General features: G+C 36.8%; 3 protein-coding genes across 3 annotated transcripts; 1 reads left to right on the top strand and 2 right to left on the bottom strand.

Annotated features, from left to right (window-relative positions):
* Window positions 1-164: 164 nt before the first annotated feature.
* Window positions 165-2,992, bottom strand: LOC125263367. The gene is made up of 4 exons (XM_048182379.1): window positions 2,876-2,992; window positions 2,472-2,792; window positions 737-1,024; window positions 165-654 (listed from the first exon to the last, which is right to left on the bottom strand). Exons 1-4 carry the CDS (start codon window positions 2,922-2,924, stop codon window positions 494-496), a joined length of 819 nt encoding a protein of 272 aa, XP_048038336.1. The 5' UTR covers window positions 2,925-2,992; the 3' UTR covers window positions 165-493.
* A 5,513-nt stretch (window positions 2,993-8,505) lies between these two features.
* Window positions 8,506-16,734, top strand: LOC125263365. The gene is made up of 11 exons (XM_048182377.1): window positions 8,506-8,559; window positions 9,143-9,247; window positions 9,414-9,452; window positions 10,735-10,770; window positions 10,849-10,890; window positions 10,996-11,025; window positions 12,625-12,663; window positions 13,685-13,723; window positions 13,840-13,869; window positions 14,370-14,723; window positions 15,094-16,734. Exons 2-11 carry the CDS (start codon window positions 9,220-9,222, stop codon window positions 15,237-15,239), a joined length of 783 nt encoding a protein of 260 aa, XP_048038334.1. The 5' UTR covers window positions 8,506-8,559; window positions 9,143-9,219; the 3' UTR covers window positions 15,240-16,734.
* A 943-nt stretch (window positions 16,735-17,677) lies between these two features.
* On the bottom strand, window positions 17,678-22,908 carry LOC125263363 (natural killer cell receptor 2B4-like). Its single transcript, XM_048182376.1, has 4 exons — window positions 22,785-22,908; window positions 19,159-19,479; window positions 18,782-19,075; window positions 17,678-18,697 (listed from the first exon to the last, which is right to left on the bottom strand). The coding sequence occupies exons 1-4, from the start codon at window positions 22,831-22,833 to the stop codon at window positions 18,546-18,548; spliced, it is 816 nt and encodes a 271-aa protein (XP_048038333.1). The 5' UTR covers window positions 22,834-22,908; the 3' UTR covers window positions 17,678-18,545.
* Window positions 22,909-23,286: the final 378 nt, after the last annotated feature.

The raw sequence follows: 23,286 nt of genomic DNA, 5'->3' as shown, positions 1-23,286 counted from the left end.
TGTAGCCTACTTGAAAAATAGCCTAGCTAGTCATAAAAAAAAAAAAAAAAACTTATAATCTTGCTCTTGCTCATTTAATGAACAGGCACTGCCCAATATTTTGCAAGCTTTTAACTGTTGAATCTACTGGAGAATTAATGACACATGACATTTTAAAATGCAGATATTTTGTATTTTATGTTTAATAGCTTATTCTTTAATTATTTTGCATTTAAAAGGTCTTATACATTAGGTAGCTAAAGAACACTTGATTTATAATATGACACTCACATGAGATGAACGGCTTCATACAGACTTCAGTGTCCTAGAAAAAGCTATTTTCAGCACAAAACACACTGTCTATACTCAAGTTCTATACTCAAGTGCATATAAAAATACATTTTATTCCTTTGTAAACAAAAAAACAATCCAAAATGCTCAGAAAGAGAGGAAGAGAAGCAAAATCAGAATGATAAAAAAAAAAAAAATAGATGATTGTTGTTTTAATAGAGAATCAGAGTTTGACTGATGTTGATTTCTGAGTTCTTTTCTGTTCAGCTCTTCTGGATGTGATGTCAAAACACAAAACAACAACAGTAGCCACACCCACCAGAGCAGAGAGGACCAATTGGATCACAGCTTTAGTAGAATCACAACAGCAGATACAGTCAGAGTCTGAGGAGATAAAAGAGCAATAAACGTGACTAAAATGACTAATAATATGCTGCTGACTTAAGTAAACAAAAACTAATATAACCTGAACGTATCTGACAGAGTTCACTGATGTTGAGATGTTGAGTCTGGTTGCTGATGGCATTGTTCAGCACACAGCTGTAGGTGTTTTTATCCTGATATTCCACCTCCAGATGTAAAGAGACAGTGCTGCTGAGATCAGACACACTGATGCTGGACAATAAACTGTTTCCTTTGTACCAGGAGAGAGTCACATGACTCACATTCACAGCTGAACACACCAATGAACATGATGATGATGATGATGATGATGAAGAACAGTCTCTGGTGATGACAGGAACAGGAAGATGAGCTACAAAAGATTAGAAAAATCAGTGTAAATCAAATCAACTGCAAGTTTTATTTTACAATAAATTACTGTAGTCAGAAATTTACAAAGAAATTAATGCATGCTGGGTCATTTTCTTATGAATTTCTGTTAATCAACAGCAAAATGCTGACATTACTGCTCTTGTTTTACTGTGAATCATGTTTAATCATGCCACTGTAAGGAATCGTATTGTTTAATACTGTAATTGTTGTTGAAGTCACCGTAATGTTGATCAGTGTTCAGTTTGATTGTGATCTTGGACCTTGTATATTCACATTCAAATTTCTGATCTAGCCAAGTTAGTCAAACTATTCTTAGCGTGTAAAATTTCATTTTAGCATTATTTAAGCATGAAGATTTATCAATATCTTATTTAAAATTCATAACTGTTTGTAGATTGATCTTCCACAAAGGTGAAGCGACTGCTGAGATTTGATTTTAAAAGGTGTGATATCAATACGTCAATACTACAAAACACAACAATGGTGACACTAAAAAAAAAATTATAATAATAACAATACTATTACACAGTAAAACCATGGTTTGTTTTTACAGTACAACTCTAAAAACGTGACTGAAATTAGTAGTAAAGTAAAGTAAAGTTACTGTAGATTTTACAGTAAATTTCTGCGAGTGCAGTTAGATACAAGAGAAGTCCTACTGTGAAATTACTGAGAAAGTAATGCATTTATTAACCCAATTAATAACCCTTCAGGGTATCGTGAAAAGGTGAGGTGAAGTGTCGAAGTCACAACGTCTAGCTACTGGGGTGCCTCAGGGCTCAGTGCTTGGTCCACTTCTGTTCTCCATCTACATGTAATCACTAGGATCTGTCATTCGGAAACATGGCTTTTCTTATCACTGCTATGCTGATGATACACAACTCTACCTCTCTGGAGGATCTGAGTGTATCTGCTCACATCTCAGCCTGCCTGACACACATTTCTGGCTGGATGAAGGACATTCAACTCAACCTTGCAAAGACAGAACTGCTTGTGGTTTGGCCAACCCAACACTTCATCACAAAAAAAAAAAAAAACAAACATGTAATTGTAATGTAAATATAATCCACATTAACACTCATTCTGACAGCACCCATTCACTAATGCAATGGTGAATTTCTCTAAATCTGTTCCACTAAAGAAACAAACTAATTTTCATTTTCATTCATTTCAAACTGCTAATTTTCATTTTTGAGAGAAATATTACTTTAAATGACTAGAGGCAACATTTATTAAATTTGTCATTTATATATAGTGTTATAATTAACACTATTTATAGTTTACATCAAGCTAATTCTTATTCCAGACAAGTGCAATACTGTGAGACTCCTATAGTCAACATATGACAACAGATCTGTAAATCAGAGCCAAACACAAATAAAGTCAACTGGATTGTGTGTTTGTGAGTCTTTAACTAATTAACTCACCATAAACCGTGACATTGAACATTTTCATTGACACCTTACGTCCAATGATCTGTGCTTTATAAATTCCAGACTGGTTGGTTCTGATGTTCCTGACAGTGAGAGATCCAGTCCGGGGGTCCAAATGCAATCGGTCTTTGAATCCTTCAGTACTTCCAGATATAGAAATGATCTGGGCTGAACTATTGACTTCAGCCAAATGAGAGTCTTCAGTTCCAAATCTCCATAGTATCAGATCATCTTTTTGTATTTCGGTGTCAGAGCGTAGAGTCACAGAATCTCCCTCCATCACTGACACTGACTCTGTCTCCGCACCAAACACGCCTAAAGAACAAACAGAAATGGTTAATCAGACTGAGAACTAATTGTTTGATCAGTTTAATTGATTACTGAAGAGATTATCTTACCAACAAGACACAACCAGCACAAACAGAACAAAACAAACACATGGACCATTTTTTAAAGCTGTTCACAATAACTCAAAATTGATGTGAACACTCAGAGTGACCAGTCGCTGCTTGTGAATTCTTCCCTAACAGGATGTGACACCTAAGTCTGCACACACTCACTGTGGTCGCAGTGATGTAAGAGATGCAAACATGTTTTATTATATGCAGCATTTTACTGTTCTTGTTGGCAGAAAGCCACAGGTAGTTAAAATGGTCTTTTTGCTGCATCCTATATTTTTAAAGGTGAAATAAAAAATGAAATAATGTGTAACTGAATTCACTACATCATTTTATTGTAAATCTGTTTTGTTTGATGAAATTCAGACTATGATATTCAAGTTAGCAGAAGAAAAGACACTTCACCCACAAACATTTGTGCACACACATGCACAAGCTGTCTGTCCACCCAACAAATGAAACCGCATATTGTTCCAGCTAAGGTTTCACTTTGACTCACAAACTCAACCGATTGTCATGCTTTCAGTGAATCATATCCATTTTTCTTTCTGTTTGACAAAAACATATAGGCTACCTTTTGTTGGTTGATTTTAGATTGCTTAAAATTTATATCAAGCACCATTGTGGCTAATTATACAATTAACACACTGCAAAACTAGACATTTGCTTTTGAGGATATGAAAATGTCGTTTGAAAATTTCTTGTAAAGGATGCTGCTTTTAAATTTACTTTGCACTGACATTAATACACAGTTAAAATCCTCTTTTCACTATGTAGCCCAAGGAATTATTAAAACAAGACAAAAAGTGAAACTGATATAACTTAATTTGGGGTGTTCTTGATCAAGTGAAAGTGCACTGTATGTTATGTCAAGTGAGGCTGAGGTAAGAGGCATGCTTTTGGGATTCTTGTTTCAAACGCTCTAAACTACAGAATTTCGGGCTCTCTAGCGACATCTGGTTAAAACATGACATTACAAGTTACTTGTGGAGGTGCTGTGAACAGGATAGTCTTTAAAAAATATAAATTATCATGGTTGCGTTTGATAGTTTCTCTATTTATAAAAAAAAAGTTTGTATTTGTATATATAGGCTATCCGTGTTTTTCTCGTTGTCATTGTTTTCATCGAAACATCTTGAAAAAAATCTATTAACATTAAAAATTGCAGCTGTTTATCGTTTTCGGACACAAATGTAGAGTTACCCTGAAAATGCTCGAGCTTCAGGAAATCTGTACTAGTAGAGATTAAAAAACAAGTATATGTGTCTGCAGGACAGTAATAGCAGTTTCCCGATTTCATAACAACTTTAGTAGGTGGGGATCAAACCTGTAATCCTATCTCTAAGACACCAGGAAGTTTTAATATCGCTCTTCCCCCCCCCCCCCCTTTCACTATTTTTACATGGATAGTCACCAGTGGATCTCATTCAGTATAAAGTTTGTCTGTAATGGGGTTAAGTGTCGTTTTAAATTAATGTCAAACGTTGCATTCTGTCAGTTCAGAAATCAGTTCTGAGCTTTGACAGGACGATTAGCCCAACAAGGAGCAGTCCCACTTTCCATCTTTTTTTACTCAGATTTTATTTTACTCAACTCTTTTTTTTTACTAGCGATATGAAGATAATAGTTATACTATTAGGCCTATTATTACTACACGGTAAGTGGTATTTTATTGCTTTTGGTTTCTTTTCGCATCGTGTTTCTTTAAGCATATAGGCTAATATCAACACATATAAGCTAATTGCAGGGTGCGAATTACACAGTGGCCTTTTTTTAAATAAACCTCTGCATGACGTAAGGGTAGGCTATTATTTTAAGTATTAGTTTTTAGTTCAGTGCAGTGTTATGATTATTTTCAGCAAACAGTTTGCTTCGTTCTTTCAGTTTAACAATGTTAAAGAGGGCTAAGGTTATCATTCAGCTGAACTGCATTCTTCATCCATGCGATAAATGCAGCTCTTTAAGATGACTGCTAAAGATCTGGAAGTCTGGAAAACATCTGCTTCAAACTGCATAGAGATGCAGTTCAGTTTTACATGCATTCTAAAGCATGTCTATATGACATCTGACAGGAGACGCCATAGAGCAATTGCAGAAGAGCAAACACTCAAACAAAATACATCTTGCAGATGTAAATGCAGACATTATAGTTATCTCCGAGATATGTGTGCTATCATATTAGCATATTTAAAGGGTTAGTTCACCCAAAAATGAAAATTCTGTCATTAACTACTCACCCTCATATTGTTCCACACTCGTAAGACCTTCGTTCATCTTCGGAACACAAATTGAGATATTTTTGATAAAATCCGATGGCTCAATGAGGCCTCCATTGACAGCAAGTTAATTTACACTTTCAATGCTCAGAAAGGTACTAAAGACATTGTTAAAACAGTCGACGTGACTGAAGTGGTTCAACCTTAATGTCATAAAGCAATGAGAATACTTTTTGTGCACCAGAAAAACAAAATAAATTTATTATCTAACAATTTCCGTATCAGTCTCCGCCACGCGTTCACGAGAGCACCGCGACGCATGCGTGTGGTGATGACGCAGGAGCTGGCGTTCTGACATACGACCCGGAAATGCAAGGCTGTATTTACAAACAGAGGAAGATGCACGCTCAAAATAAAACGGTTCATAACTATGTCTGCAGATTGACACAGCATGAATTGCATTTTTTGCACAACCTTACTTCGAATAAAGAATATACAGAGAACAAACTAAAAGAGATCGAAGAGGCTGCAACACAACCACAGCCACAAGCTTCTGAAAGACAGAGAGTAGAGCGATGCCTACTGAATATCGATTGTGATATTGGCCCAATCCCAAATGGCACCCTAAACTCTCACAGTCTTTCTCTGTGTCCACACTTTTGTGACGTAATGCTGCTTTGACTGCCAGGTAAAACTTGCGGGCTCAACAGAAGTGCGCATAGCGGCCGCAAAGGGGGCGCTCACGAGCACCCGTCTGAAAGTTAAAATGACGAATGGGACACCCTACGGTCTCATGGACCTAAAGGTATTCTCGTTCCTTCATAACATTAAGGTTGAACCACTGTAGATACATGAATTGTATTAAATATGCCTTTAGTAGCTTTCTGGGCATTGAAAGTGTAAATTATCTTGCTGTCAATGGAGGCCTCACTTAGCCATTGGATTTTATCAAATATATTTTAATGTGTGTTCAGAAGATGAACGAAGGTCTTAAGGGTGTGAGGGTGAGTAATTAATGACATAATTTTTATTTTTGGATGAACTAACCCTCGCCTACTTGGTAATGTTAGTGGTATGACCCATTTCAGGGGTGTAGGGCTGTAGCTATATCTTAAAGGATTAGTTCACTTTCAAATTAAAATTTCCTGATAATTTACTCACCCCCATGTCATCCAAGATGTTCATGTCTTTCTTTCTTCAGTCGAAAAGAAATTAAGGTTTTTGATGAAAACATTCCAGGATTTTTCTCCTTATAGTGGACTTCAATGGAGCCCAAACGGTTGAAGGTCAAAATTACAGTTTCAGTGCAGCTTCAAAGCGTTCGACACGATCCCAGATGAGGAATAAGGGTCTTATCTAGAGAAACCATCGCTCATTTTCTAAAAATTATTTTTTTTTATACGTTTTAACCATAAATGCTCAGGCCAAGAAGAAGAGAGCTAGTTCAAGATGAGCATTTATGGTTAAAACGTATAACATTTTTAATTTTTTAAAAAAAATTAACGATGGTTTCTCTAGATAAGACTCTTATTCCTCGTTTGGGATCGTGTAGAACGCTTTGAAGCTGCACTGAAACTGTAATTTTGACCTTCAACCGTCTGGAGGCCATTGAAGTCCACTATAAGGAGAAAAATCCTGGAATGTTTTCATCAAAAACCTTAATTTCTTTTGGACTGAAGAAAGAAAGACATGAACATCTTGGATGACATGGGGGTGAGTAAATTATCAGGAAATTTTAATTTAAAAGTGAACTAATCCTTTAAGGGCAGTGCTATGTGAAACATTGTGAAAAGTCATTGGGCAGGGCCAAGGAAGTTTGAAAGTTTTATGATGCAAGTACATGTATATCAGGCATTAGTGGGTTGGAGAAATCATGCATGCAGATACACACCACTTTTTCATTGATAATTATTAAAAACCCCACCTAATTCATTGATAAACTAAACTAGGAGTTGATCACTCCCTTTACCACATGATTTTGACCTTTCTTTGATTCAGAACAAACTTTGATTCTTTGACCAAACAAATTCTGTGTCATTTCACCTGTCTGCATTTCACATACTGATTGTGTTGTGGTTTTGCTAATCAATCTCTTTCTGAATAACCAATTCCGTTTGCTCTTCAGGTGTGTCAGGTGCTGAGACAGATGAAATAGAGTCAGTATCAGTGATGGAGGGAGATTCAGTCACTCTACATGGTGAAATACAGAGCGACGATCTGAAAGTGTGGAGTTTTGGACCTGACAATACTGTCATAGTTAGGAACTCTGAAATTAAGATGTTTGGAGACAGATTGCAGGTGGACCAATCGACTGGATCTCTTACCATCAAGAACATCACAGCTAATTTTTCTGGAATATATAAATTAAATATTGTCAGGAAGAGCTCATACAAGACATTTAATGTTACTGTCTATGGTGAGTAGCTCAAGTCTTTCAATGGATTATCTCTGTCAAAACTTTTGATGTGTGACAATTAACAAGAGTTTGCGTTAAAATGTCTCAATGCAGCACAGATCAGCAGCAGGAGTCAGATTTCATTTATCATGAGAGTGAGGAACTGACAGACAAGATGGTGGAAGATTTTTGCAATATTTTGGATTTAAACCCAGTGCTAATAGGGAACCTAGGGAATAGGATTAGTTGTGTTTTTCTAGTTTCTAGGCCGTGTGGTTGTACGCATTTTACTTTCACTTTAAAATTAGAGCTGTAAAAGTGAGGCGCATAAGAGGGAACACCTCCCCATATCGGTGATAGCAACACCCATAATGCACTGGGCACATTGCCATCCAAAGCCACGCCCAACCAGTCTGCCAGAGGGCTAGACGGTCCCATTTAACAACGCTTAGTCCGACCTTGCAGCCTCTGAATTGGGACACAGCCTGTGTGTGGGAAACAAAAATGTGGAAGTACAATCTGTAGTTTTCACAAAAGGATTTTTACTGACAAATAAATGTGAATTGCTCAGTCAAAGTAACTGAGTAAACATATACTACAGACATTGTAACAACACAAAGGGGGTTGAAAATCAGCAATGCTACACTTTAAGCATGTTATGATGAGACTGTGATAGATTCACTTACCAAATTTTGTTTTAGTTACCATCTAAAGCTGGTAAAAGTAGATTTAACTGTAAATGATATTTTACCTGTTTATTATCCCATGTTTTCCAGCTCGTCTGCCTCTTCCTGTCATCAGCAGAGACTCTTCACAATGTTCTTCATCATCATCATCATGTTCACTGGTGTGTTCAGCTGTGAATGTGAGTCATGTGAGTCATGTGACTCTCTCCTGGTACAAAGGAAACAGTTTATTGTCCAGCATCAGTGTGTCTGATCTCAGCATCAGTCTCTCTCTACCTCTGAAGGTGGAATATCAGGATAAAAACTCCTACAGCTGTGTGCTGAACAATCCCATCAGCAACCAGACTCAACATCTGGACATCACTCACCTCTGTCACACATGTGCAGGTATATACACCCATATAAGTATGGTAGTCCTACAAACTCTAAATTATAATAGAAATTATTCAAAATTAAAAACTAGTGGAACAAAACAAACACCTTTCATTCAATGCTATTGTAACAGACGTAAGGTAGTAAGAGCTGTGCGTGTAAACCTCACTCCCCTGACTTCAGGAGATGCTCTAGCGACTGATGCTAAGGGTTGCAGCCTTTAGCCTCCGTGTTAGAGTGTCCGGGTCCCATGTGGACGGCCTCGGGTTCGTGTCCCGCGAACTGGAGGAGCTACACTATCTCTGCTTAGAGACACAGAGGTTGCCATAAGGAACCTGTTTAATGCTGCCCAAGTTAAAGAGGGCCACGGGACTATTTCATATTTTTATAGATTACAGATATATTTGTTTTTGCTCCATTCTGTAAAGCATTATGAGTGTTAGTTGCAGATGCAGTTGTGATTTCTGTAGTTTCTGCTCTACACTGGCTAGCTATAATATTAAAAATAGCCTGACAGCAAATAGTCTTACAGCTTTTGATCATGAACAGGTATTGCCAGGTCCAGTAAACTAACTAATGTCTTTACTTCTCCATATAGCACCCTTAGGAGTGATAGTGGGGGTGTGTGTCGGTGCCCTTCTGTTGGTAGCTGGGGCGGCTGCTGTTTGTTTCTTCATGTACTTTAAAAAAGCAAAAGAAAGGGGTAAGTGTTATTTAAAGCTGATACAATAAAAATGGTCAGAGACCTTTGAAAAAAATCAAATTTTGTAACCACAGTTTAAAAAAATTGTCTAGATTGTGGCAGAATTTAATAGTTCTGCTATATGGACTTACATCATTGTTTAAATGAAGTCATTATTTTATAACAGGGCAAGCTCCTGAGCCACAAGCTATTCCACTAAACAACGGTAAGGTACTATTTCTTGATATATTGCCGTATACTGACTGCTGTGTTTGAATGCATGAGATGTATCCTACATGGCTTCATTCAGTTTACCCATTTCTGTCTAAAGAGTTAGAGATGATTTGTTTAAGATATAGAATGCTGGGTTATTGCCATTCTCTCCACTGGTATAAGAGAAGGTACAGAGTTAGTAACGCTAGTCCAGACCACAATCTGTCGATTAACTAAATGACCATTGGGTCATTCTGTGTCAACTCAACCAGAGGTCCCCGGCTCAAATGTTTGATTTTGTTAATATTTTTTCTGTAGAAAGACAAACATAAATAGTGATGAAAGCCAAAATATTAAATATCACAGATGTATATTGACAGAGTAATCCGCTATTTTGTAGAGGGGGGCCAAAATGACAATTTTCACCTGAGATTTGAAGCCAATTTTCAGGGGTGTAAAATGACAAGATGGCAGCATCAGTATTTTATTTTTACACAGAGATTGGTAGATCTATTAGTAAAATCAGTTGACTTTATCAATCTTTATTTCATTATATGCCAACAGTGACAAAAATGGGAAAAAGCACTTCTTGTGTTTTTGCTTCAAGTTTGCATGCCTGTATCTCAAGAAGTATTAAATATATCTTAATATCCTTTTAAATTCTGGTTCTTAACAAGCATTGCTTTTGGTATCTTCATTTTCAATCCCATTTTGGTATCCTCAATGGTTAAATCCCAGAGATATGGAGATCTTAATGCAGCTCCATGAGTAAATTGAACACATTTTTAGTGGTCACAAACCAAATGTGGGTCACTTTGCACACAGCTGATACTTTTCTCTTTTTAAAAAAGGAAATCTGAAGAACAAATAATGTTGAAGCTAGAAAAGTATCTCGTGTTTTTCTATCAACTCAATTGCATAAAACGTACCTGTTTTGAGTGTTATAAATATTCCTTTTCCAAAGTTTGCATGCCTGCAACTCCAAAAGTAGTCATGATATCTTAATATCCTTCTAGATTCTCATTCTTAATAAATTTTCCTTTTGCAATCTTTCATTAAGGCCCTATATAGTTCAGTCCCATAGATATGGGATCTCAAAGCAGCTCAGTGTTCAAATTGTTGAATTTTACCCATATTTAGTGATCAAAAACCAACTGTTGTTTAACTGATACTTGTCTGAAGAATAAACAATGTTTAAACTAGAAATGTTTCTTGTTTCCTCTATTACCTCATATTTGTATTCCACTGACAATTGGTATGTTTAACTGAATCATGTCTGATGATTGTTTGAACAGGTCCAGAAGTTGAAGAAGGTCATAACCGAAATAATGGTAAGATGTTGCATTACTTTGTGCACTGGATCTCTCTGTGTGTTTGAGTCCAATTCAGATTAAAATCTTTGTCTTCAGCAGGTCTGGAAATGCCTGTTCAGGAGAGAGATTTACCAGACAGTAAGTTACTGTAAAACATTGTGCGTTTTCATTGTCTGTTATCAACAAACAAATAAATAAATTAAAATTAAATAAAATAAAAATCTGTGATTATTATTCACACAGGTCAGGAAGAGCGTCATGCACTTATTGATGGTAAGATATTTAAATACTGTGTCCATTTAATAATAATAACAATAATAATAATAAAACAATAAATAATAATAATTAGCCTTTAATACAGATTAAGATCTTTTTACTGGACAAATGTCCAATAGGAGAGATATTTGTGAAATGCTCCATTATTTTGAATCAGTTTTACAGAAACACATTATGTACTTTATGCACTAAAGTAAAAAGGAAGGCACCGCCAACAGCGTAGGATTTTGTGTTTGTAGAGTAATGTTTGTGCTAAAAGACACAATGGACTTTTGATCTGGCCTTTCATAAAATTAGTTCTTATGATTTATTTATTGGTCATCATTTACATGCTGTATTTCAAGTACAATAGCAGAGCAAAATGTAAGATGTCCACTGACAATCTTCACCTCTGCTGTAGTCTTATGTTGTAAATATGTTGCTGCCTCTGGGTTTAATGATATGAGCTTCACAAGACAAGTGTGTTAGGGGAAAGTGCCATTTTATGATCCATATATGACTTTTGTAGTCAATTTCAAGGATTTCAAAGATTTTAAGAAAAATACATTTAAGTTAAACAAGATCTTCACTCATGGTTATATGACATCATGTTATATATATCACACACATACACCGATCAGGCATAACATTATGACCACCTTCCTAATATTGTGTTGGTCCCCCTTTTGCTGCCAAATCAGCCCTGACCCGTCGAGGCATGGACTCCTCTAGACCCCTGAAGGTGTGTTGTGGTATCTGACAACAAGATGTTAGCAGCAGATCCTTTAAGTCCTGTAAGTTGTGAGGTGGAGCCTCCATGGATCGGACTTGTTTGTTCAGCACATCCCACAGATGCTCCATTGGATTGAGATCTGGGGAATTTGGAGGCCAAGTCAACACCTCAAACTCATTGTCGTGCTCCTCAAACCATTCCTGAACCATTTCTGCTTTGTGGCAGGAGCATTATCCTGCTAAAAGAGGCCACAGCCACCGGGGAAAACCGTTTCCATGAAAGGGTGTACATGGTCTGCAACAATGCTTAGGTAGGTGGTACATGTCAAGGTCACATCCACATTGATGGCAGGACCCAAGGTTTCCCAGCACGTGATGTAAAAGAAAACATGATTCATCAGATCAGTCCACCTTCTTCCATTGCTCCGTGGTCCAGTTCTGATGCTCACGTGTCCACTGTTGGCTCTTTCGGCGGTGGACGGGGGTCAGCATGGGCACCCTGACTGGTCTGCAGCTATGCATCTCCATATGCAAAAAACTGATGCTCTGTGTATTCTGACACCTTTCTATCAGAACCAGCATTTTTCCTGCTTCTAACACATCAACTTTGAGGACAAAATGTTCGCTTGCTGCCTAATATATCCACCCCCAAACAGGTGTTGTGATGAAGAGATAATCAGTTATTCACTTCACCTGTCAGTGCTCATAATGTTATGCCTGATCGGTGTATACTATGTTATATCTACTGTTATTATATCTATATACTTCGTGTTCCATGGAAAAAGTCATATGAGCAAAAACAAAAAGGGAATAAAGTACAACTCTGAAACCACAAGATGCAATTGATATGTTTCATTGAATCATGTCTGATGAATGTTTGAACAGGTCCAGCTCTTGGAGACGAAGTTGATAACCCAAATAATGGTAAGATGTTGCATTACTTTGTGCACTGAATCTCTCTGTGTGTTTGAGTACAAATCAAATTTTAATCTTTGTCTTTAGCAGATCTGGAAATCTGTGAACAGGAGAGAGATTTACCAAACTGTAAGTTACAATGTGTGTTTTCATTGTCTGTTACAAGTAATCATAATTAACAACAAAAGCAACAACAAAAAATCTTTGATTATTGTTTGAACAGGTGAGGAAGAATGTCATCCATTTAAGATAAGATAACCAAATATAGTGATACCTGTGCACTGCACCATATCTCTCGTATCTCTCACGGCTCTCGCCCCAGCCTGCTTGTCACAAGGGTCTAAAACGTTTTGAGCCTGTCCACTTTCAATCACTTCCAGAGGTAGTCAAAAAATGCATTAGGCCGTAGTGTAGATCCTCATGTGGTTGAATGTGTTCGAACAGCCACAAAAGACTGCTCTCCGCCTACTGACTTAATGCGTAAACATTATGGGAAGCGCGCTATCCAGACGGGATTTAATCTTTGTTGGCTGAACACCCAAATTTGGTTTGAAGATGAAAAATGTACCCAGCACAATGTTCTCTCACCATTCCTGATTTTTACACACACTCACAGCATTCGGCTGGTCTTGTGGCTGTTCATAAACCCTCCCCTCGAAGAAATCAGGACAGAAGTGGTTGAAAGTGGACAAAAGAGATTAGGTGTAAACGGGGCCTAAGTTACATAAAGTTTGATTGAAAAGATCTCAGTTGCATACCATCTATTCATGTTTAATTCATGTCTTTAAAATTGATTTTGTCTGAAGAATAAATAATGTTTAAACTAGAAACGTTTCCTCTATTACCTCATATTTGTATTCCACTGACAATTGGTATGTTTAACTGAATCATGTCTGATGATTGTTTGAACAGGTCCAGAAGTTGAATGAAGGTCATAACCGAAATAATGGTAAGATGTTGCATTACTTTGTGCACTGAATCTCTCTGTGTGTTTGAGTCCAAATCAGATTAAAATCTTTGTCTTCAGCAGGTCTGGAAATGGCTGTTCAGGAGAGAGATTCACCAGACAGTAAGTTACTGTAAAACATTGTGCGTTTTCATTGTCTGTTAAAAGTAATCAGAAATATCAACAAACAAACAAATAAATAAATAATTAAATAAAATATGTGATTATTGTTCAAACAGGTCAGGAAGAGCGTCATCCACTTATTGATGGTAAGATATTTAAATACTGTGTCCATTGAATAATAATAATAATAATAAATAATAATAATAATAATAATAATAATTAACCTTTAATACAGATTAAGATCTTTTTACTGGACAAATGTCCAATAGGAGAGATATTTATAAAATGCTCCATTATTTTGAATCGGTTTGACAGAAACACATTATGTACTTTATGCACTAAAGTAAAAAGGCTGACTTAATGCGTACATTATGGAAAGCGCGCTAGCCAGATGGGATTTAAACTTTGGCTGAACACCCAAATTTGATTTGAAGATGAAAATGTACCAAGCACAATGTTCTCTCACCATTACTGATTTCTAACAAACACTCACAGCGTTCAGCTGGTCTTGTGGCTGTCCATAAACCCTCCCCTCAGGACAGAAGTGGTTGAAAGTGGACAAAAGAGATTAAAACACCAGGTGTAAACAGGGCCTATTCATGTTTAATTCCTGTCTTGAAAATGTATTTTTTTTTTTCCCCTCCAGATGATAGGAAGGATCAAATGAAGAAAATAAAAGTGAAGCAGGGAGAAACTATCACTCTAAAATCTGGTGTTACTGACATACAGAGAGATGATCTGCTTCGGTGGAAATATGCTGATTACAGAGTGTCTGATTCCACAACCTTATTTACTGTCATAGCTGTATGCAATAAAAGGAAAAATAGATTCATAACAAAGGATGGTCCTGGTGGAAAATTCAAAGACAGACTGACGCTGGACCATCAGACTGGAAATCTCACTATCAAGAACATGAGAGTCAAAGACTCTGGGCATTTTAAACTTGTGATCTCCAGCAACACAAATCCTCTTACGAAAACCATCAAAGTCAATGTCCATGGTGAGAAGCTTAAGCCAACTTCCATTTGGACTTTTTTTTTAACCCAGTCAACTCTTACTGCTATAGTATTAGTAATAATAATAAATGTTATAATATGTTTCTGTCTGCATTTCACAATAGTAGCGTTTTTAATAGCTTAAATTCTTAGTTTTTTTTCCTCTAAATAAATAAAGGGTCATATCTCTATGCTTGTGTTACTGTATGTACAATTGCAACATAATTATATAATTGCGATCAGGCAGTTGTAATGTAGAAAAATTGCTGGGCTAATGCTGAAATCTGTGTTTGAATTCAAGAGTAGTTTTGAATATTTATTTTGCTACACATTGCTTTCTCTCTTTTTACATTGTGTTTCTTTGTTTACTTACAGCTGCCGCACAAAAGGGTATGGATGATCCAAATGAGATGAATTTGTCCTTGATACCAGAAGAGGACCCGAACAACACCAGTACATATACTGTAGAGCCGACGGACCCTTTATCCAATGAGGATGAGGAGTCTGGTGGGGAACGGTGACACAATTTCACATGACAGTGCCAGTATGGCAGATGTATTCTATATGGATTGTATTCATAATACATGCATACTCATTTTTTAATAGTTAAGAAGAGATTCATCAAGTGCAGTGCCCATGTAAAGGGCGATGTTCTTGTGACCTTGCGCAACGTTCCCTAAAAGTTCTGTAAAGGTGACCAAAAATCCAAAACCTTTACAGAACATTAGCGTCGTTCCTAAAACATAACTTAAGAACTTAAGAACTTTAAAAACTTTACAAAGAGGACATTTGGGACGTTAACAGAATGTTGCCACATGGTCCTCTGTTGGTTATTTAATAACGTTCCCGATATGAGTTTAGGGGGACGTTCTATTTTGGTTATTTTATGGTCGCGCAAGAACATTACAAAGAGGACATTTGGAAAGTTAAGAGAACGTCCTGTAGTAATAGTCCCCTAAACATTCCCAGAACGTCCTGAATGTTCCACATCGTGACCGTCTCTGAACGTACTGGGAACGTTACTCAGCAACACCAATGGGGACGTTCTGAGAATGATATAGGAACATAAAATTTCTAGCAGGATACTTATTGTGACAATATGCAAAAACACGTTATGTGTTGATGAGCGAACCCTGACAGCAATATAGTGTCGGCCCACATCTGGTCCGCATGTAATCCGCATGTATCAAATGTGGACCGGATCTGGGCCACATGTTGCTGTCTGGGAAAGGTTTTTTCATTTCATTTGGTACTAGGACAACATACTTCTAAACTGACAGAATATTTTGCTAAATATAATGCTAAAGTATCATTTCAATACACAAAAAATATGCTAATCTCAAAATGACTCAAAATGCCAGTGTCAATTATGAACCTCGTATTGTACATAAACAGCAACAGGTTTATTTGTATCTTATATAATAGACTGAATGTGACATATAGCCATTAATGTTTGTGTAAATATTTGGGAGCATGTTGAGTTTTTAATATTCAGTCCAGTGTTTATTTACATACTGTGATATTTGAGAAGCTCTTTTTAAATTCACTGTGAAAACACTCCATACTATGAAATATTAACTAATTTTTTTCGACTAATACAAACTGTCTCATCTAAAAATTTATGTTTTTAAAAATTAACATAACTGCTTCAAAATTAGCATTTTCAGTATGGGTGTGTATAATTTAAATTTTAGCACAAAACGTCAAAGTATCAAGTTATGTTTACCGCAGGTTTTATTTTACTCATAAATTTAAAAAGCGCATTATAAAACCCCTATAATCTTGGCGGGAACTAGAAACCATCCCTGTACCTCTCTATAGAAACTTGGAGTTAATTTGTGGACTTACACTCTTCAGTTTTAAATATGTCTAAGAGTTACAGGGCCTTGTTTAGTCAGTAAACACATTTAAAATGAATTTTGCAGTTGTATTGCACTTTAGCCTGTACATGTTTAATTTGTATGAAAATGTTATAAATGCATATTGTAATGAAATAAAGGCTAATATGCATATTCATTTGTGTGTTTTTATTTGATTGATAGACACCAGTTAAACGGATAGTTCACCCAAAAATTAAATTTATCCCATGATTTACTCATCCTCAAGCCATCCTAGATGTATATGACTATCTTCTTTCAGACAAACACAATCAGAGATTTATTTAAAAATATCCTGGCTCTTTCAAGCTTTATAATGGTAGTGAATGGGGCTTGAGATTTTGAAGCCCGACACTGTTAATGTGAGCAGCTCAACGCATGTGTGATGATGCTGACGCAGGAGCCGGCCAATAATGAACAACGTAGAAGAATGACACAGAAGAGAAGATATTGTTGAATAATGTCATTGTTTTTGTTTTGTTTTTGCACAAAAAATGTATTCTTATCTCTTCATAACATTAAAGGGATAGTTCATCATTACTCACCCTTAAATTGTTCCAAACTGGTATGAGTTTCTTCTGCTGAACACAAAAAATGATATTTTGAAGAATATGGATAACAAAACAGCTGATGGCCAAAGACTCCCATAGTTTGGAAAAAAATACTATGGAAGTAAATGGTGCCTATCAACTCTTTGGTTACCGATATTCTTCAATCTTCTTTTGTGTTCGGCAGAAGAAATAAACTGGTGTGGAACGACATGAGGGTGAGTAATTAATGACAGAATTTTAATTTTTGGGTGAATTGTCCCTTTAAGTCTTCTTAAAGCTCAAAGTTAATGAGAAAGCACGATTTTTCCCCCCAAACCACTTCACCAGCAATCCCGCCTTACAGCTATTTTCATTGGTTAAGGTTACAGTGACGGACAGGTTTAGGGATCGGTGTTTGGTGAAGGTACTGTGATTGACATGACCAATCACATGGGCGTGGCTTCTGATGTCACACTTGGATGTGGGCCGGGTTGGTGGATGTCCATCTCAGGATGCAGCGAGACGCTTCTCTCACAAAGACAAAGACATGCATTTTTCTCAGAGGCTAATGTGTTTTTAATGAATCATTACGGCTAACGTTATGTAAACGTTCTGTTCTTTAAGAGATCATATTGTAATTGACAATTGCACAAATGCTCTGATTGTTACAATTATTTTCTACATTTAATACAAAGGAAAACATTTAATGGCATTATTAAAATAAGTCTCGCAGTGACAAACACATAATTCCATAATCGCCATCAATCATCTTTCATAGGCACTTCCCACTATTACTTGTATTTACACTAATGGTGCATCAATTGAGTTGAAAGAACAAGTCAAGCGCACTAGAGAAAGTATCACGCCAGGAATGTACTGTATGTAATGTACTAAATAAAGCAAGGTTTGAGTAAAAGAACAGGACTCAATCTACCAGACAAGAGTTTGACTGAGGGTGGCTTAAAAAGTAAACTTGTTTCTTTAAACAAAGGTGTGTAAAGTTCAAATGTTTAACACCTGTAGCTTAACTGAGAAAACTTTCTGAACACTGTGGGTAACAACATTAAAGGGTAATGTCCTGACACTAAAGGACAGCTTCTTCAGAAGTCACAGGTTTGCAAATCTAAACACTTCCTGAGAAACACTTTCATGCTGACAGGACACAGAAACAGATCTGCTACCTACATTACCAGACCACACAAACAGCAGAAAATGTTTAGTAAGCATATGGCACAGATGAAAGAAAAGATGATTGCGAAGTAAAAATATGATTGCACAAGACTCATGAGCTGCATGCCATGTTGTTTTAGAGGGCATTTATAGAGTACTAAAATGATTTCTCCTGATATTATACAAAACAGAAAATAGAGAAAAAAATGTTTTACTGTTGATATTCTTTTAAAATTCTTGTTATAGTAAATCAGTTTGATTTCGGCGCTCTATTTTTCTGTTCAGCTCTTCTGGATGTGATGTCATAAACCAGAACACCAACAGTAGCCACGCCCACCAGAGCAGAAAGGACCAATCGGATCACAGCTTCAGTTGAACCACAACAGCGGACACATTCTGAAGCTGAAAAAGAACAGAAAATATTAATATATAAAATGATTATTAGTATGTTGCTGATTTGCTGTTGAAGTGATGGTTTGATGCTACCTGAACATGGCTGACAGAGGTGAGTGATGTCCAGATGTTGAGTCTGGTTGCTGATGGGATTGTTCAGCACACAGCTGTAGGTGTTTTTATCCTGATATTCCACCTCCAGAGGTAGAGAGAGACTGATGCTGAGATCAGACACACTGATGCTGGACAATAAACTGTTTCCTTTGTACCAGGAGAGAGTCACATGACCCACATTCACAGCTGAACACAGCAGCATACATCTGGACGCTGATGGTGAAGAAGGACTTTGAGGACAGTAACTACTGATGACAGGAATGGGAAGACGAGCTGGAAACATGAAAGAATTATGAATAAAGAGTTTGTGATTTCAGTTTCATTTTTAGAGAATGTCTACCTATAAGTATTCTCACCAATGACAGTAACGCTGAAGGTTTTCTTTGAAACTTGATGTCCAATCATCTGTGCTTTGTAAAGTCCAGAGTCTGTGGTTCTGATGTTTGTGATGGTCAGAGATCCAGTCTGAATGTCCAGCTGCAGTCTGTCTCTGAATCTGTCGTTAGCTTCAGAGATGACTTGGGAGGATATGTTGAGTTTAGCGATACAATCGTCACCACACATCCACATTATCAGATCATCCTCTTGTATTTTATTCACTCCAGTCGGTAGGGTGAGAGAATCACCCTCCATCACTGACACCGACTCGATTTCATCTGCCTCAACACCAAACACACCTGAAACATACAGTCAATCACATAAAGTACTTTCTGTTGGATCATTAGTTTCAGTTAAAATTGTTGTAGGATTTATATAAGTCATTCTATTTGTATGGAGGCTTGTTTCTGCCATTAAATTAAATATATACAGGTGCTGGTCATATAATTAGAATATCATCAAAAAGTTGATTTATTTCACTAATTCCATTCAAAAAGTGAAACTTGTATATTATATTCATTCATTACACACAGACTGATATATTTGTTTATGATATATATATATATATATATAATGTTTATTTCTTTTAATTTTGATGATTATAACTGACAACTAAGGAAAATCCCAAATTCAGTATCTCAGAAAATTAGAATATTGTGAAAAGGTTCAATATTGAAGACACCTGGTGCCACACTATAATCAGCTAATTAACTCAAAACACCTGCAAAGGCCTTTAAATGGTCTCTCAGTCTAGTTCTGTAGGCTACACAATCATGGAGAAAACTGCTGACTTGACAGTTGTCCAAAAGACGACCATTGACACCTTGCACAAGGAGGGCAAGACACAAAAGGTCATTGCAAAAGAGGCTGGCTGTTCACAGAGCTCTGTGTCCAAGCACATTAATAGAGAGGCGAAGGGAAGGAAAAGATGTGGTAGAAAAAAGTGTACAAGCAATAGGGATAACCGCACCCTGGAGAGGATTGTGAAACAAAACCCATTCAAAAATGTGGGGGAGATTCACAAAGAGTGGACTGCAGCTGGAGTCAGTGCTTCAAGAACCACTACGCACAGACGTATGCAAGACATGGGTTTCAGCTGTCGCATTCCTTGTGCCAAGCCACTCTTGAACACAGACAGCATCAGAAGTGGCTAAAGACAAAAAGGACTGGACTGCTGCTGAGTGGTCCAAAGTTATGTTCTCTGATGAAAGTAAATTTTGCATTTCCTTTGGAAATCAGGGTCCCAGAGTCTGGAGGAAGAGAGGAGAGGCACACAATCCACGTTGCCTGAGGTCCAGTGTAAAGTTCCCACAGTCAGTGATGGTTTGGGGTGCCATGTCATCTGCTGGTGTTGGTCCACTGTGTTTTCTGAGGTCCAAGGTTAACGCAGCCGTATACTAGGAAGTTTTAGAGCACTTCATGCTTCCTGCTGCTGACCAACTTTATGAAAATGCAGATTTCATTTTCCAACAGGACTTGGCACCTGCACACAGTGCCAAAGCTACCAGCACCTGGTTTAAGGACCATGATATCCCTGTTCTTAATTGGCCAGCAAAATCTATGGGGTATTGTGAAGAGGAAGATGCGATATGCCAGACCCAACAATGCAGAAGAGCTGATATATTTGAAATATATCAGTCTGTGTGTAATGAATGAATATAATATACAAGTTTCACTTTTTGAATGTAATTAGTGAAATAAATCAACTTTTTGATGATATTCTAATAATATGACCAGCACCTGTATATATATATATATATATATATATATATATATATATATATATATATATATATATATATATATAAAGCGACTTTATATTTCGCAACTCTGACTTTATTTCTTACTGTTGTGAGTTTAAATCTCAGAATTTGGACTTTGGAATCTCGCAATTCTGAGTTTAACTTCCAATTCTGACTTTATTTCTCACATTTCTGCTGTAAAGCTGGTGAAAACTCAGAGAAAGAGGAAGAGTAGGATCCAAATTTTATTTTAACAACAATCCAAGCACAAGAAGCAGAATTGAGGACACCAACGACACATCCAACAACAGAGAAGACCCAACCAAGAAAACTGGAAATGCTGGGGTTTGTTTACACAAGGGGTAATAGGCAAACAAGACACACCTGGGAGCAATCAAGGAACTAATAAATAAAGAAAACTACAAAATGGCACTAGAAACAGAAAACAGGAAATGAACCAGACAGAATAAACCTAAAAGTCCAAGTAACAAGGTACACATAACGGAAAACATGCAACTGACTTTATTTCTCCCAATTCCAAGCTTATTACTCACAATTCTGACTTTTGTCCTCGCAATTCTGAGTTTAGATGTACTGTAAAGTGAGAATTGCAAGATATGAAGTTGGAATTGTTAAAAATAAAGTCAGAATCTTTTTTCTTTTAGTTTTTTATTCCATGGCAGAATCAAGCTGCCATAAATTGGCATTAATTTAGAAGTTAAAAGATTTTAATTCAAGTCATTGGGATGTTATGAAAAGAGAAGTCAAAAGAAGAAAAAACAATCAGCATTGACACAAAGGAAGCTGGTGTTTTAAAGTGTGTAGTTATGGAAAATTTTATGGAAAGTTTAATAAATATGTATTTATTTTCCTAAATGTCTGGTGCTTGAAGTGGGGGAAAAAAGTGCTGGCACTCTCGCTTTACTGTAGTGACAGTAGGGTTAGGAGTAGGATTGATTAGCTCAGTACAGTGCACACAGAATTCAGCACAACACCGGCAACATGTGAGAAGTGGCGGTACACAAGACAATGTGAAGGTAAGCTATAAAGATTAAAATGTAGAAGTGCTGGTATTGCATACAGGTGTGTACCGGTGTTGTGCCGAATTCTGACCCCCACCAAATTATTACCCTCTAGTACTGGTAGGTTTAGGATTAGGGGTGGGGTTAGGATTAGACATTGAGGTAGAGACTTCAACAAGGGGAATCATTTGGCAGGGAGTTGAAATTCGGCACAACACCGGCCCACTGTCTGGAGGGTTTCTTAAAGAGCATATCAAATCTCAAATGCCAATCAAGTCTCAAATGCACACATACTGTAAATCACAGATCTGATTTCAAACTGTCACAGTCATACCACAGAATGATAAGATTGTCATTTAGGACAAAGCTAGAACTACAACCGAAAGCAGGAGCATCTCTGTACTACATTGAGGTGTTGTGTAGCTTTTTTAAAATAGTTTTCCCCAGCTAACAGGGAATGTTCTCAGAGCTTTAGCTAACCTTCTGGCAAGGTTCTTTCAAAATTACTAACAAAAATTCTTCCAGTAATGGTAACAGAATGCTTGTTAAGTCTAAGCCTATCTGATCTTTATAATGTTCTCAAAATATTAGCACCAATACATTATTTATACACCATTCAATGGAAAATTCAGAAATAACATTTTGATAACTTAAAGGGAATGATAGCATTTAACATATTCAGAACATATTTTTGCTAGCTGGGTAGCTGTAACGTAAGTGAATACCTTTATGCAAATGTTGCAAGGAAATATAAACCCTTCAGTAATTTTCTACAGTATGCCTTTTACACGATTCTAAAAACTGCATGAACTGAAAAGATATAAACACATTTCAACTTACCAACGAGACGCCAGAAGCACAAACAAAAGAAAACAAACCCGTGAAGCATTTTTATCAGCAGCTGGCTGTACGGTCTGAGAGAACATGACCTGAAATGTGACCAAGTGTGATTTCCCCCCTGACACTTTTCCACCACCCATGTGCTCACAAACACTAACTGTGATTGCATTTGTTCTACTTGCATGCTATTCTAGTCCTTATTATGAATTTAGCTGTTTGGTAAAAATATTATGTTTCATTATTAGTAATGACAACCAACAATATTACAGCATATATGTCAAAATTACGGACATTTTACTATATTTTACATTACTAGTGTCTATAAATGTGACTGAAATTCAAGTTCTCATAATGGTTACAGTTTGTATAGTAAATGATCATTGGTAAATGGTGCTGATCATTTTAAATAGCCTATTATTGTTGATGGTTTCACTACTTTAACAGTTAACCTGCATTGTGTAACAGGAAAACCGTCTGAGATGTTAATGTTCACAGGACAGGA

The sequence above is a fragment of the Megalobrama amblycephala genome, linkage group LG2, assembly GCF_018812025.1.
Source record: "Megalobrama amblycephala isolate DHTTF-2021 linkage group LG2, ASM1881202v1, whole genome shotgun sequence".
Lineage (NCBI taxonomy): Eukaryota > Metazoa > Chordata > Actinopteri > Cypriniformes > Xenocyprididae > Megalobrama > Megalobrama amblycephala.
Note: the sequence above shows the minus strand (reverse complement) of the source record. Positions and strands in the feature narration are given on the sequence as shown.

Coding starts and splice junctions, on each gene's coding strand:
- LOC125263367 (XM_048182379.1), bottom strand. CDS start 2,924: ATGGTCCATGTGTTTGTTTTGTTCTGTTTGTGCTGGTTGTGTCTTGTT. Junction 1,025..2,471: donor GTTCAATGTCACGGTTTATG/GTGAGTTAATTA, acceptor AATCTTTTGTAG/CTCATCTTCCTGTTCCTGTC. Junction 655..736: donor ACTCTGTCAGATACGTTCAG/GTTATATTAGTT, acceptor TTATCTCCTCAG/ACTCTGACTGTATCTGCTGT.
- LOC125263365 (XM_048182377.1), top strand. CDS start 9,220: ATGTACTTTAAAAAAGCAAAAGAAAGGG. Junction 10,891..10,995: donor GGAGAGAGATTTACCAGACA/GTAAGTTACTGT, acceptor TTATTCACACAG/GTCAGGAAGAGCGTCATGCA. Junction 13,870..14,369: donor GCGTCATCCACTTATTGATG/GTAAGATATTTA, acceptor TTTCCCCTCCAG/ATGATAGGAAGGATCAAATG.
- LOC125263363 (XM_048182376.1), bottom strand. CDS start 22,833: ATGCTTCACGGGTTTGTTTTCTTTTGTTTGTGCTTCTGGCGTCTCGTT. Junction 19,480..22,784: donor GTGCTTCTGGCGTCTCGTTG/GTAAGTTGAAAT, acceptor TGTATGTTTCAG/GTGTGTTTGGTGTTGAGGCA. Junction 18,698..18,781: donor CCTCTGTCAGCCATGTTCAG/GTAGCATCAAAC, acceptor GTTCTTTTTCAG/CTTCAGAATGTGTCCGCTGT.